We start from the raw sequence: 16,122 nt of genomic DNA on the forward strand, positions 1-16,122 counted from the left end.
ATGATAGATGATGTTTGATTTTCTGCAATTATTATAAATTCTAAAATATTGCTTGTCTACTCCAAAAATGAAATTTTTGAAAATTATTTTTTAAAAAAACGAATGCCCCAAACTGGCAAAATAACCTCAAAAATAATGTCTCGTTTTATTACTTGAATTAAAAGATTTCAAAAGCTTTTTGTCTTCGCTTTGCTCGGGCTAATTGATTTTTCAAATATCCTAAGATTAAAATTTTTGAAATGTGTGGTAAATTTTGAAAAGGATCAGAATTTCGCTTTTGACAATTTTTTATCACGGTCAAAACAGTTGCCTATCGTGGTTTTTTCAGGGATATGATTTTATTCAATATAGATTTATTTTTAATGATTTATGAAGCGAAATTGATCGAACAAAAGCTCAAAATGAAGGTTTCTTGGCACGGGGAATTCGATGGAATATTTATTTTTGTAATATTACGCATATTTCCCGGAAAAATCATTCTCCTTTTTCTATTTTCCATTTTCAGGAGTTTATTTTTTTCAAATCTGCGTCGTAAGATGGGATTTTAGATCCGAAGAATCCATTATTGAGCTCAGTATATCTTCAAAATTAAAATTTCGATTTTTCGAGTAAAATATGATCGCATATAATTTAGATGATTGGTGATCCAGGGAGTTCAAATTGAAAATTCGTAGTATTAATAAGACTAAAAACAAACTGAATTTTTTATTTTGGAAAACTCTCAGATATAAGAGTACGAAACAACAGCAGAAAAACAAATTTAAAATAATGAATTCGAAAAAAAAAACAGAAATTCCAATAAGTTCTGAGTATATAACCATTTTAAAAATGACCCGCGTACTTCAAGATCATCAAAAATTCGAAGAAAAAAATAAATTAGATATCTTATAATCGATTACTACCTAATCTAAATAAAACGGTAAAAATGGCCAATTCGGAGTAATCTCCGAATACCAAATTGCTAAAAGATTTCAAATATCAAATATGAATTTTTTTGTTTCATTTTTTTTTTTTAAATAATTAATAAAATTGCAAACATTGAAAAATGAGATAAAACAGTAAAATAACGAATAACAGAAGAAAAACAGTTTTAAAAATAATTTAACAAAAACCATAAGAAAAGAAATTCGAGGAATTTCTCAACACAACCATGTTTGCGACGATCTACATATTTAGAGATCGTCAGAAAAGAATAATAAAATAAATAGATTAAGTAGGTACCGTATTTTATAACGAATTAAAATTATTAATCTAAATTTTAAATGGTCAAAAATGACATATTTTTTAGTTATCTCCGAATCCTAAATTAATGAAGCAATGTTTAATAATAAACTGCTTATCGTAATTTAATGAAATATGAAAACATATTTTTTCTACAAAATAATCAACAATAATAAATTTTCAACTTTCGTGCAGCAATAATAATTTGAATTTTGATTATAATTACAGAATAATTTTTTAAAAAAATAATAATAATACTTAATTTTTTTGTACTCTAGAAGTTTAGTATTCTAACAAAAAGGCTCCATTTTTTAATAATTACCTATTATAACGTCGTCGATTTTAACTTTCTCTTTTTTTTATGTAACTGTTTTTTCACGCCTTTCAAGTCGATTCCATTAAATCTCAAAATCCTTATTTTCTAAAAATTCCGCATAGAACAAAAAGCAAAAAGAAGTTTGTTAACGATGAATATAAATTGGCATAAAAATACTTATTGTTTATCACGATCAAAACCAAAAAAATAAAAAATAAATTACCTCCGTAGTCTATTATTGAAAAAAAACTTCAAAAAAAAATTGAAAAACTTTGAAAAATAACTAGCAAAAAAATAACAACAACAACATCAACAATAACAAGGAACGCAGGAATCTAGGAACTGCGGTTACAGGAAGTATAAAAGTTGATCCATATTCGAGTGAGCGACTCCAACGCTCTGAGACGTGAGAAAAGCCAACTTGTGAGCATATTGACAAGGAGCCGGAACTCGCACGGTGCCCTTAAAAAAAAGAAAGGAAATTATTATCCAGATGTTTCTTTTTTTTTAAAAAACACATCATATAGGATTATAAAGGAAAGTATGTACTTACACTCCAGTTATAATACATATGCGTCATTTTATACGTCAATCGTTGAAAATGGTCCACTTGAAGTCCGGTATTATCGTGAAGAACGTTATAATGAGTAGGTGACACTGTTCCTTGACGCACCGATTGAGATACCAGAAAGAAGTCGAAGCTGAAATCAAACCAACGAACAAAATTTGTCATAAAAACCATACCTAGACATATGTATTTCACAGAGTTGAAAAATTAACTACGATCACACGAAGATATTATTTTACCGGTGAGGATTCGTGACCACATCATCAACAATGGTTCCAGGAGGCGGATTACGACCGTTGTTGAACAATCGGGTATTGATTCGTTTCGTTACGATGATTACAGCGAATCTCAACGTCTGATTTTGAGCTTCGTACAACGGATTTAACTTTTCCTGAAACATAAAACGCAAAATAATTAGGTACATCGAGAATTTGTACAGTTCAATCGACTGATTAAAAAAGGAGTATAAAATAGGGAAATTTTTTCAAAGTTTAAAAAAAATTAGAGATGTTTTCAGAATTTTTACTTTGTATTATTAAAGTAAACTAAACTTTTAGATACCAATAAGATGACTTACGAAAACTTGAAACAAAATTACTAAATTGCTGAGATGCTCGAATGCAGACAGGCGACCTTGAGAGGCCAGAAAGATGGGTCAATGAGCTCAAGAGGCTAGACAGGAACATTGGACCACCTTGAGAAACCAGACATATGGGTCAATGACCTTGAGATGACAGGCAGACAGACGACATTGGGAAGTCAGATAGGCACGTAGAAAAATTCGAGAAGGCAGACAGACGACCAGGTAGGTCAATGACCTTTCGAGGCTGGTTATGTGGGTCAATGACCTTACGAGGACAGACAAAAATGTACACAGATGACCTTGGGAAGCCAGACAGGCACGCAGAAAAACTCGACAGGTTGGACAGTGAGGTCAGTGACCTTGAAATGCGGGTTAGACGGGTCAATGACCTGACGAAATACACAGGAAGACAACGGCCTTGAAAAACCAAACATACGGGTCAATGACTTTGAGAGGACAGTCAGAAAGGCACACAGACGTCCTTGGAAAACCAGACCGATATGCCGAAAACCTCGAAAGTCTGGACAGAATGGGTCAATGACCTTGATATACCGATTATGTGGGTCAGTGACCTTAAAAATAGACAGAAGACTTTCAGAAGCCAGACTTACGGGTCAATGTCTTTAAGAGGACAACGGATAGACAGGCAGACATCTTTGAAAGCCAGACAAGCACGCAGAAAAACGCGAGAGACTTGACAAGTAAAAGTCAGCGACCTTGAAAGGCCAGTTAGACACGACAATAACCTTATGGAGACAGATAGGTAGACACACGACCTTGAGAAGCCAGACATAAAGCATACAGTTCAATAACTTTGCGAGGAAATACTCAAGAGGCTGGACAAGTAGGCCAATGACCTTGCACGATCACGCAGAAAGGCAAATGACTTTGAGAATCCAGATATATGCAGGTCAATAATATCAATAGATCGGATAGGCAAACATACGATCTTGGAAGACTGGACAGGCAGGTCAGTGAACTTGAACATTCAAATACTCAAGTAAACGACTTCAAGAGGCCAGCCAGATAGACAAGACAGGCGACCTTGGAAAGCCAGACAAGCACGCAGAAAAACGCGAGAGACTTGTCAAGTAAAAGTCAGTGACTTTGAAGGGTCAGTTAGACAGGTCAATAACCTTAAGAGGACAGATAGGAAGACACACGACATTGAGATGAAGCCAGACATATATTTCAATAACTCTGAGAGGAAATACTCAACATGCTGGACAAGTAGTTCAGTGACCTTGGAAGATCAGTTGACTGGGTCAATGACCTTGTACGACCCCCACATGAGAATCCAGATATATGCAGGTCAATAATATCAACAGATCAGATAGGCAAACAAACGACCTTGGAAGACCTGACAGGCGGGTCAGTGACCTGAAAAATTCAGATATGTACGCATGTAAATGACTTCAAGAGGACAGACAGATAGACAAGACAGACGGGTCAATGACTTTGAGAGGACTACAGAATGACAGACAGGCACGCAGAAAAACGCGAGAGACTTGACAAGTAAAAGTCAATGACCTTGAAGGGGCAGTTAGACAGGTCAATAAACCTTAAGAGGACAAGAGGGCCGTTAAGAAGACACACGACCTTGAGACGAAGCCAGGCATACAGTTCAATAACCTTGAGAGGAAATACTCAAGAGACTGGATAAGTAGGTTAGCGACCTTGAGAGATCAGTTGACCAGTGTCAATGACCTTGTACAACCAGACAGAAAAACAGACGACTTTGAGAATCTAGATAGGCGGGTCAATAATATCAATAGATCAGATAGGCAAACAAACGACGACCTTGGAAGACTGGGCAGGCAAGGCCAGTGACCTTGAAAATTCAAATACGCATGTGAATGACTTCAAGAGGTCAGACAGATAGACAAGACAGACGGGTCAATGATTTTGAGAGGACAACAGAAAGACAGACAGACGACCTTGGAAAGCCAGACAGGCAAGCAGATAAACGTAAGAGACTTGTCAAGTAAATGTCAGTGACATTGAAGGGCCAGTTAAACAGGTCAATAACCTCAAGAGGACAGATGAGAACACACACGACCTTGAGATGAAGCCAAACATACAGTTCAATAACTTTGAGAGGAAATACTCAAGAGGCTGAACCAGTAGGTTAGTGACCTTGAGAGATCAGTTGACCGGGTCAATGGCCTTTGTACGACCCCACAGGAAAACAGACGACTGATCAGATAGGCAAACAAACGATCTTGTAAAACTGGACAGGCAGGTCAGTGACCTTGAAATTTCAGATCCGCATGTAAATGACTTCAATAGGGTAGACAGATAGACAAGACAGGCCAATCAATGACCTTAAAGATCTTGAAAGTCAGACAGCTGCGCGCAGATAACCTCGAGCGAGAGTCCAGACAAGCAGACAAAGAACCTTAAGACACTAGACAGGTAGATCAGATGACCTTGAGAGGACAGTCAGACAGACAGACGACCTCGAGAGGCTAGATCGGCAAACAGACGACTAGATGAGAGTTCTGAGAAGTAGTTCAGTGACCTTAAGAGGCCGGAGAGACAAGTCAATGACCTTAGGAGGCCAGGCAAGCACAAGGTTATTTTAGAAACACCATTCCAACGATATCTTACCGTAATCGCTGTGATTTCAGTATCGTACAGCGTTTTCAAATCGCCTTCGCCCACACCGTCGCGATACATGATCACCGGATTTGGTAATCTATTATTGTTCAACTGCTGGTATCGAAGTACAGCCTCTGTAATCACATCGCAGCTATGAAATAACAAACAAAATTCAAATCACTAATCTCTCATCTCTCATATTCACTTACTCGACATATTGAGCGCGCTATTGGCCGAAAGCTCGGCTCCGGCAGTGTGATGACTTAATGTCGAATAATATCGTCCAAATAGCGAATCCATCGTAGCGACCATAGCGCCGAAACTTCTATTTCTGTCGCGAGGATCGTGACAAACGTCGAATCCAACAATCATAGCTTCCTAAAAAAAATAGCCAAGGAAAACAAAATTAAAATTCACCCTTTTTTGTCCTGCCCATCGATTTCCTCATACCTTGATCGGAATATCAACGCTCCAAGGCGCACCTCCCATTTTACAGTTGATTTGAATAGTGATTTTTGTAGCGATCGACATGGCGCTTTTGGCTTTGATGTTTTTCAATAATACCACCTGAGAAGGTACTGTGAACAAAAATAATACAGCAGCAGAGATTAGTAACCGATTAAAAGGAGAACTTCATTTTTTTTCAAGTACATGAACAGATGCTAGAAAGTCAAGTATACCTACTTGGGTACTTTTTTTAAAACTCACCAGCTTTATCAACGATAGTTTTTTTCTTAATGGCTGAATACCGATCGGATCGATTATTAGGCACCACAAAAACCATGAATTCCGGATTATGTTTATTAATGGCCTCTTCGATACCTTGAACGTAAGCCGAAGCGTTATCATTTGGAATGGAAACACTGAAAGGCAAGAAGAATTACATTTGATCAATATTATTTTTAGACAGTACAAATAATACGAAAAATACTTTCAGAAAATTTTAGGCAGGTGAAATGTAGTTAAACGAAGCTGCCAAGTTTCGAAGATATTTTTTCTTAACTATTATTTTGAGGAGATCTAAAGGAGAGGTCTGATTTTCGAGGAAGAGGACGAGGATGACGAGGAGGGGAACATGAAAAATACCCACTTAATCATCATCATCATCCAGAACAAACCAAATACTTACGGAGTAGGCTGTGGCACGACGAAATTCATTCCTCTGCCGCATTCGTTAATCATACGCGCTAAATCTCTCGCTTCTGCGGAAAACTTGGACGGGAATATCACAACCCATCTGTTCATCGAGGCTGGAACCAACATGGGCGACGATCTCAAATTCTTGGTCCAGTCTACATCGGGTCCGCTTTGGAATCGTTTGTTTTGTCCGGCGATAATAGTTTCTTGAGGAAGAATACGTCCGTCTACTTCGACCAATTTATCGGACAACTGTATGCCCCAATCGTTGAGTTTTTTCGATACCTGAAACGAGCAATTGATTACATACAGTTGCACAAAAGGTTGAAGCAAAACAAAAAAACACGCTCATCGTTTTATGGCGAAGGGGAGTCGAAGTCGATCCATACCTCGGGAATACTGGTCAAACGATGTTTGAAACTCTCCAGTCGTCGAATACGGTCGCTGGGAGCTACGGCGGTGTGTTCGGCTACAGCCCTCATCAGCGTGTAGTTTGATCTCATCGAGTCGTTCAATCCGGTCATGACGCATAGCTCAGGCACCAAGTATATCTCCGGCGGCATTCCGGCTCGTACGTCGCGTTGGCTCGACTTTGAGATCAGCATCGGTTGTTTAGGGTCGTTGATTTTCGCTTTATATCTCTGCGAAAATGAGAAAAGAAAAAAATTGTACGTGAAAAAACGACTCGATACTTAAAATTGAACTACATAAATGTGTACCTACGAGAAAAAAACAAATGTTGTAACTTTTAGGACACCTTGTAGGTAATGGGTATAGTTTTGTCTGTTACGAGTACCTACCATGAAAATGCTTCAACTTCAATCTGATCGGATCAAATTAGATTTGGAAGATGTCCAGATACGAACAGATCTGACCTGACCAGAACTGGAAAAATCTTATCTGATCAAATCAGATGTGATCAGATTATCCAGTAAGCCAATAGAAAATACCAACTCATCGAATCAGATCTGATCAGATCCGTACATTTCTCATATCCAATTTTTATCTCATCAGATCGAAGTTTTGATTGGATTAGACCTGTTCAGATCCCTTAATGGAGATCTGATTGAATCAGATAAGAGCTGGACATTATCCAGATTCAGTTTAATATTAGCCATCTCTAATCAAATCAAATTTTGACCGGATTATATCTGTTTAAACCTGATTCAATTAGGTCAATTAGGCCCCTCTCCCCTCCTCCCCAATTTGATTTTGTCGTGGTTTGAACAGATCTAACCTGATCAAAACATTGATTTGTCCAGATCATCAGATCAGATCTGATAAGGGAGATCATATCTGATCATATCTCAACATTTCTCAGGTTCAATTTTATCCAATTACGCTCTGACAGATCTAATCCGACTACAACTTAGATTTGATCTGATGTGGTCAGTTGTAATAATGAAGACGGGATTGAGTAAGATTAGACCAGATCAGATCAGATCCGGACTTTTACAAGATTCAATTTTATCTGAATACTCAGATCGGATCTGGTCAAAATTTAAATCTGATCGGATTAAATTGTATCTGTAAAATGTGCGTTTTTGATCTGATCTGATCAGGTCAAAGTGATATGATCAGATCTGGCCAAGTTTTCCCAATCAGATCTGAACACGGTTCAAACAAATCTCATCCGGCCAAAGCTTTAATGTGAACAAATCAAATTGGATCTGCAGAATGTGCGGAGCTGATCAAGTTTAAACAGATCTAATCAGCTCATCTGATCAAACTGTGATCTGATTCGATGCGGTCAGATCCAATAACGGAGGTCTGATTGAAATCGAATCAGGTCTCATCAGAATCATAGGATTATATTTATCCGATCAGATCAAAGTTCTGATTGGATTACATTTGTTTGGACCGGATCAGATCACATTCATTCTGATCTTCCTTATTGGATCTGACCCACCAGATCAGAACTGATACAAACCTCTTTCCTTATCCGGATCTAATTTGATCGATCTAATCAGATCTGATTTAATCCGCATTTCAACCTGATCCAATCAAATTGAGTTCGCAAGATCCGAGCTGATCGGATCTTATCTGATTGGATCAAGGCAGAGTGGTCTGATCAAATTCAATCTGATCTTGTCACTTGAAATCTGATCAAGTCAGCTCACCTGATCAAACGTTGATCTAATTCAATGTGGTCAGATCCGATAACGAAGGTCTGATTGAAATCGAATCAGCTCAGATCAGATCTAATCAGAATCATTCAATTTCCAGATCCAATTTCATCCGATCATATCACTGTTTTGTTTGGATTAGATTTTTTCAGACCGGATCAGAATAATTCTGATCTTCCTTACCGGATCTGCCCACCAGATCAGAACAGATGTGAACCTCCTTCCCTATCGACCAATCTAATCAGAGCTGATTTAATTCAACCAGATCTGATCAAATTGCGTTTGCAGAATATGCTTATCTGACCAGATCGGATCTGATTTGATCTTATCTGATCAAATCAAGTCAGAGTGGTCTGGTCAGATTTAATTTAATCTTGCCTTTTGAAATCTGATCAAGATCAAATAGATCTAATCAGATCATCTGATCAAACTTTGTTCTGATTTGACGCAGTCAGATCCGATAACAACGGTAAGTACGATTGAAATTTCAGATTCAATTTTATTCATCCGATCAGATCAAAGTTCTCATTGGATCAGATTTGTTCGGATCAGATTCATTCTGATCTTCCTTATCGGATCTGACCCACCAGATCAGAACTGATACGAATATCCGGATCCAATTTGATCAATCTAATCAGATCTGATTTACCTAATCCACATTTCAACCTGATCTGATCAAATTGCGTTTGCACTAGAATACGCTTATCTGACCGGGTCTGATTTGATTTGATCTTATCTGATCGAATCAAGTCAGAGTGGTCTGATCAGATTCCATTTGATCTCGTCACTCAAAATCTGACCCAGTTTGAATGGATCTAATCTGATCAAAACTGGTACATATTTGATTAAATCTGATTAGGTCAAATTTTGAAGCAGAGAACTGTTTGAATCTGACCAGATTTGTTCTGATAACATTTCAAACAATGTGATAGAATTCAACCAGGTCCTCCCTAGTAGACCATGAAACTCCATACAAATCCAAGCCTATCAAAAATGTGATCTGGTTAGATCTAGTTGGATCAAATTGCATCAGGAGATTGTCTAGATCTGATCAGATCAGATTTGATCCGATCAGATCAGGTTTCTTGGGTCTGATCAAATCTGATCAGATTTAATCCGACCAAAACTTTGGTCTGGTCACTTTACAGGGGAGCATTTCGAACAGCCACTCCATGATTTGAACAAAATCAAACGAGGGGAGGGGGCAAGAAAATGGGGCAATTTAACTCGGGTCCACGTTTTAAAAAAATTTGTGAACTTTATTTTTAGAAAAGAAAATTTTAAACTTTTTTCTGAACAGAAAATGAGAACTAAGCAGAAAATGCAAACTTCATCTTATGAAGGAAAACTGAAAACTTCATAGAACAAAAGCTATTGAACTTTCGCTTTAAAAAAATTCTAGTGAAACAACCCCCCCCCCCCCTACCTCCAAAAAAAATCAATTTAGGTATGTAAAAGAGAAAAAAATCTCCTTTCAAAAAACTGTTTGTAGAGAAACAAAATTAGTTCTCCACTTCAAATTTCAAAAATGGAAACTTCTAATGAAGGAAACTTCTCATAATATATGAAATGACCTTTTCTTTAAGAAAAATAACTCGGGTTCACGTTTTAAAAAAATTTGTGAACTTTATTTTTAGAAAAGAAAATTTTAAACTTTTTTCTGAACAGAAAATGAGAACTAAGCAGAAAATGCAAACTTCATTCTATGAAGGAAAACTGAAAACTTCATAGAACAAAAGCTATTGAACTTTCGCTTTAAAAAAATTCTAGTGAAACAACCCCCCCTCCCTCCCTCCAAAAAAATCAATTTAGGTATGTAAATGAGAAAAAAATCTCCTTTCGAAAAACTGTTTGTAGAGAAACAAAATTAGTTCTCCACTTCAAATTTCAAAAATGGAAACTTCTAATGAAGGAAACTTCTCATATATGAAGTGACCTTTTCTTTAAGAAAATTTATTTTTGAAAAAACCTTTTCAAAAAAAAATTTTACAGCAAACTTTTTTAATTTTTTTGAAAAATGAATTGTCCTTTTTTTGGGAAAAGGGACTTCTTCATAGGAGAAAACTTGTGAAAAAATTCTATTTTGTGTACAGTTCATTTCCAAACTCAATTTTCGAAAAAGAAGTGTATAAAAAATTTCTAGAAGGCCATCATTTTTTCCCCCTCGAGCCCTCATTGGCTTCCGGCGGCATTGAAACCAAGCAAGATGGAGAGATCATGTCGTCAATAAGTTGTAATCAACATTTCTGGTGCCCCAGTGCATTTTTGGATTTTTGAACACTAAAAGAAAATTCAAAAAAGCTATTTCCAGGGTGTCTACAGGAATTCGTTTACCGAAAATCACTAACTTTTCAGTACTTTTTCACTACCTTTCAAAAAAATACTACCTTCCAAAATATTTACCTCCCCCCCCCCCCCATCCCCAAGGGAGGTTTTTTTCACTCTTTTCATAATCTAGTAATTATTTGGAACTGTTTTGAGAATAACTTTTTTTCAAAAAATATGAAAGATGGACTTTTTTTTTTCATTTTTAGCAGTGATTTTTATATTTTACATGATTGTGTGGAAAATCAGATTTTTCACTTTTTCATTTTAACAACTTTTTAAGCAAAATTTGCCGAAAATCACTACTTTTCACTACAGACTTTCAAAATCACTACCTTTTCACTACTTTCACAAGCTGTAGACACCCTGATTTCAAGAGTGATTTTCAAATTTTTTATGACCAAAGTAATAAACCAATGTAAATAATGCCTTCAAATTCAGCGACCACACGTCAACATGCAACCATTAATTGTGGACCATTCTGTTCCCTCCAGAAAATTTCAAATCGTTTTTTAAAGTTTTTCAATTTTCAAAAATTTCCAAAAATTTAAAAGTGAAATTTTAGCATTTGAAATTTTGATTGGGAGGATTTTAAGATACGATTTTTCTACCAAGCTCGGTTTTGTTGAAATCAGCGAGTATGAGTTCAAAACATTCCCTTGCCAGGTCAAATGTCCTAATCTAATTTGATCTCATCTTATCCAATAATTTCACACCAGACTTGGGTAAGCACACAGAAAATTCAATGCACATAATCCCAAAACCGAATTCAACATTTAAAAAAAACAATCTCAAATATCTCATCAAATTAAACACAAAAATTGACTTGAAGATGCGCTTACGTTCGCAAAATATTCTTTATAAGAAATGTGACGTTCGCCTTCTTTGGTTTTTTGTTTGAACGTAGATTCCGGAGTATCGTTGTACGATACGTCTGTTATTTTGTACGTTTTATCGTTATACGTCGTCATAACGGTACATCCGATGATCGTCGCCGAGTACGCTTCTCTGAAGCCCTGTCAACACAAACCAAAAAAATACGCAAAACAACCACGAAATTATTCAAAAATTGAGCACTTTCTAAGCACGACATTATGTAAAAACAAAAGTTCGTAAATTTACCCTATCTCCCGAGCTTCTCAATATTTCTCTAAATATATCGTAAGCTGTATCTATTCTCAACACTTTGTAGATGATTTCAGCCTGCAGCAGGACGTCGTACTCGTATTGAGCCATCGATGTGATATATCCGGGCCATAATTCCAAATTATGTTCTCTAACGGCAACCTACACACATGTAAAGAAGAGAAAAACAAAAATACATACGATCTCAATTAAGGTTTTTTTATTCATCGTCGAAAAATATTTAGGTACACTGGGAGTAAACTTACAGCGGCTTCTTTGTCGAAATAGTTCCTTTTAATCAACTGCAAGTTCATTTTACTCATGCATCCTCGAACGATGATATTGAACACTTGCAGACGTTGGTAATCACCCGGCTCGACCGTTCCGACGGGTTTAATCGTGATAATAATATTCTGCTGGTCGCTATTTCGAACCGAAACTAATTCCAAAGGTTGCTGCAAATCGAAACAGAAAAAAACTTCATACTTTTTTCAACAACACACAAAACATCATAATATTCGGCAAAAAAAAACCACTCACGTTATTGGCACAAAAATTATGAGAAGAGAAGATGGTAGATCCGTCGAAGAGATATTGTCCCAGACGTTCGCGATGCTCACGAAGGAATATTTTCCGCATTCCCACACGATCTTCGGCCGGATTAAAGTCAACATGGTACTTGTTCAGGGTCCAATCTGGATTCATCGTCAATCGGAAAAAGTTACTCTGGATTTTGGTTTTTTGACCGGAAAGACCTATTGGAAACAATACATTCTTCATTATAAAACATCCACAGACCAAAGTACGATTCAGTAATCATTTTCCACGTTTCTGTTCAACTCACCTTTCTTAGTTACTCGAACGCTTTCAGGTCTACTATGTAAAAACTGACCCTCGAGGTATCTGCCTCCTCTGATACCGAATCGTCCGTAAGGTGTACGATTTCCATCACCGTTTCCGTTACCGTTTCCGTTTCCATTTCCAGCAGAACTCGCAACAGTAGTACCAGTGCCTCCTCTCATCGCTGAAACATTAACAACATCATCGATCACATCGATCCGCTAATTCGAAGGGAGAAAAAAACACCACTCAATTTTCAAAATAAAACTTACTACTTCTAGGTCCACCTCCGGAGACGCTCATTGCTTGCATTTGCTGAGTCGGAGGAGCAGTTGACCTTGAGGCAGCGCTGGCTCTGCCTTTACTCGTTCCTCTTCCATGAGCAGTCGGTATTGTTGTCGAACTACTTGAGCTGGCTCCAGTTTGAGGCTGCGGAGCTGCCGCTGCTCCTGTTGCGGACGGTTGTGGGGTAGGTTTGGGTCTGGATCGGCCTCGGCCTCGAGCTCTTCCTAATCCTTCTTGGCTTTCCATATCTGGAAAATATGAACAAAAAAAAAAAAAAAGGCGTTAGAATATTGATATAGATTTTTTTAAAAAAATAGTCATCAACTAATTAGATTTTTTGAGAGCAGAATTTAGGGAGTCAAATTTTTGAATTAAGATGCAGCAATTTTCCTAAGGTCTTCTCAAGATTTCAGCAGACTTTCAACAAATGTTTCTCGTGATTTTACCTGATCTCTCTTCTTACTTCAAACACAGTTTTCAAAAAGTTCACTCAAATCGTAACTAATTCGCAAAACTGATCTTTCGCAGATTTTTTTTTACCACCAAACCTGAATTTTTAAAGAATTATCAAGGAAAAATGCACGATTTTTGAGACGATTGCAGAACTTTCAGGACCCATTGAGAAAATCCTTCGGATTCTGATTTCAAAAAGTCTTCCAACAGACGCCAAAAAAACTCATTTTTAAAATTCAACTATTTTTGACAGATTATAAAAAATTATAAACAAATTTTTTCTACAGTTTTTTCAAATAAAAAAAGAAAAAAAATCGCTATTACTGGCTCCTAATCATTTCCCGACTCCTTGAAACAAACGAAGTTTTTTTCTATAGTCGAAATTTCTTATCATAACACTCGACTTTAGAGTTTGATTGCTCGAAACTGCCACAAATCGCAGGAAATACTTGTACCTTTACAGCGTTTCAAAGGTAATACTCGGGGAGCCCGTCTAAGGATCTATTGCAGCGCCCCCGCCACCGTCGATCCTCTGGGACAACTTTTTTCTTACACGGGGAGTCCTAAGGAACATTTCTAGCCCTTGTACTCAAAAAAAAGTGTCTCTACTTACAAAATGGCGGCCATTTTGATTGACAGGTCAGCCGAAATCGCAGATTTTTGCGTTTAAACATAGGACTTGCACGAACTTTTTCAAACTTTACAAAGGTAGATCGAAAGATCATGCAAAAATTTATCACCTGCCAAAATTTCAAGTGCTGAAGTGAGTTTTTCGATTTTTGGTGGATTTTTGAAAATCAAATTCAGGCCAAAAATGAGGGAAAAAATCAAAATTTTACCAAATTGATCAAGAAAGCTGCAATTTGGGATATATCCTATTTTCGGCACGATTGGAAACTGTTTCAAACCGTTTTGAGTAGTTCTGGAGCCTACAGAAGATTTTTAGAACTCGAAATTCCCACAAAATTTCATCAAATGAAGTTGGAAAGCTAAAATTCATTCTGCAAACTAATTTCAATGCGCTACGAAGTACTGCAGGTAAATTTCAAGTCGTTATGGAGCCTCCAGCAATTTTTTGAAAATTACTGGAGCCTCCAGTAGCGATTTCAACATTGAATTTTCACAACATTTTATCAAAAATGGAGATGGAAAGCTGAAATTTACTCTACACTCCAATTTTAACACCCTCTGAAGACGACTTCAAGTGGGTTCAAGTAATTTTGGAGCCTCCAGCGACTTTTTGGAAATTACTGGAGCCTCTGGTAGATTTTTGAAACTTGAAATTCCCGCAACTTTTACCAAATGGCGTTGGAAAGCAGAAATTTACTTCGCAAACTAATTTCAATGCGATATGAACTGGACTACATGGTGGTTTCAAATGGTTTTGAAGCTTCCAGCTATATTTTGGAAATTTCAATTTTCCAAAAAACGCCATACGACCTTTCAAAAAGTTGCTGGAAGCTCCAAAACGACTTGAAATGCACCAGCACTCAGAAGCAAGCGCGAAAACCACGATTTTTTCGACTTCGTAGCGTATTGAAATCAGTTTGCAGAATGAATTTCGACGACTTTCCATCTCCGTTTATGATGAAACTTTGGGAAAATTTCAAGTTTCAAAAATCTGCTGGATGCTCCAGTAATTTTCAAAAAATCGCTGGAGGCTCCAAAACGACTTGGAATCCCCCTGAAGTCGACTTCGTAGCGTATTGAAATTGGAGCAGAGTAAATTTCGGTTATCCAAATCCATTTGATGAAATTTTGTGTGAATTTCGAGTTCTAAAAATCTGCTGGGGGCTCCAGAACTGCTCAAAACGGTTTGAAACAGTTTCCAATCGATTTGGCATGTCGAAAATAGGGTATATCCTAAATTTCAGCTTTCTTGGTCAATTGTGGTAAAATTTTAATTTTTTCCCTCATTTTTGGCCTGAATTTGATTTTCAAAAATTCACCAAAAATCGAAAAACGCACTTTGGAACTTGAAATTTTGACAGGTAATAAATTTTTGCCTGATTTTTCGATCTACTTTTGTATGGGTTGAAAAATTTTGTGCAAATCCTATGTTGGAACGCAAAATCTGCGATTTCGGCTGACCTGTCAATCAAAATGGCCACCATTTTGTAAGTAGGGACACTTTTTTTTGAGTATAAATAAGGGCTAGAAATGTTCCTTAGGACTCCCCCTTCAAGAAAAAAGTTGTCCCAGAGGATCGACGGAGGGGGGAAATAGTTTTAAAAACATTCGTCAAAAAATTTAGAAAGTTCAAAGTAGAGCTTTTTTTAAGCTTTATGTTTTCGAAAGCTTGGAAAATTTTCGAGCTCCCCTCCCCCTCAAGGCAGTGCTTTTGAATCCACAATTTTGAAAAATATCATAATAAAATGACAAAATTTCAAAAACCATGACTCTGAGTTAGGAACACATTTGACCCCAAAATCAGAATTACCCCCTCCCCTTCCTAAAAAAGTTTTGAGGCGCAAAATTTAAAAAAATAATATGTATAATGATTTTAAAGCCAAACGAATTTCAGAACCAGAATTTAGAGCTC

The 16,122-nt window shown here is 36.9% G+C and overlaps 1 protein-coding gene across 3 annotated transcripts in view; it reads right to left on the reverse strand.

The window, feature by feature from the left end:
- Nucleotides 1-1,106: 1,106 nt before the first annotated feature.
- Nucleotides 1,107-16,122, reverse strand: part of LOC135841263 (piwi-like protein Siwi) — a 28,350-nt gene continuing 13,334 nt past the window's right edge. For 2 of the 3 annotated variants that reach the window (XM_065358142.1, XM_065358141.1), the window contains exons 2-16: nucleotides 13,115-13,375; nucleotides 12,847-13,026; nucleotides 12,543-12,757; nucleotides 12,269-12,457; nucleotides 12,000-12,164; nucleotides 11,720-11,893; nucleotides 6,816-7,067; nucleotides 6,419-6,711; nucleotides 5,998-6,152; nucleotides 5,740-5,867; nucleotides 5,499-5,667; nucleotides 5,299-5,423; nucleotides 2,345-2,496; nucleotides 2,091-2,238; nucleotides 1,107-1,999 (exon numbers count right to left, since the gene is read on the reverse strand). In XM_065358142.1, coding sequence (XP_065214214.1) covers nucleotides 1,886-1,999; nucleotides 2,091-2,238; nucleotides 2,345-2,496; nucleotides 5,299-5,423; nucleotides 5,499-5,667; nucleotides 5,740-5,867; nucleotides 5,998-6,152; nucleotides 6,419-6,711; nucleotides 6,816-7,067; nucleotides 11,720-11,893; nucleotides 12,000-12,164; nucleotides 12,269-12,457; nucleotides 12,543-12,757; nucleotides 12,847-13,026; nucleotides 13,115-13,373 — 2,718 coding nt within the window. In that variant the 5' untranslated portion in view covers nucleotides 13,374-13,375 and the 3' untranslated portion in view covers nucleotides 1,107-1,885. The remainder of the gene's footprint in view (nucleotides 2,000-2,090; nucleotides 2,239-2,344; nucleotides 2,497-5,298; nucleotides 5,424-5,498; nucleotides 5,668-5,739; nucleotides 5,868-5,997; nucleotides 6,153-6,418; nucleotides 6,712-6,815; nucleotides 7,068-11,719; nucleotides 11,894-11,999; nucleotides 12,165-12,268; nucleotides 12,458-12,542; nucleotides 12,758-12,846; nucleotides 13,027-13,114; nucleotides 13,376-16,122) is intronic. The other variant, XR_010557870.1, reaches the window with a different exon arrangement.

Source organism: Planococcus citri, chromosome 3 (assembly GCF_950023065.1).
Source record: "Planococcus citri chromosome 3, ihPlaCitr1.1, whole genome shotgun sequence".
Classification (NCBI taxonomy): domain Eukaryota; kingdom Metazoa; phylum Arthropoda; class Insecta; order Hemiptera; family Pseudococcidae; genus Planococcus; species Planococcus citri.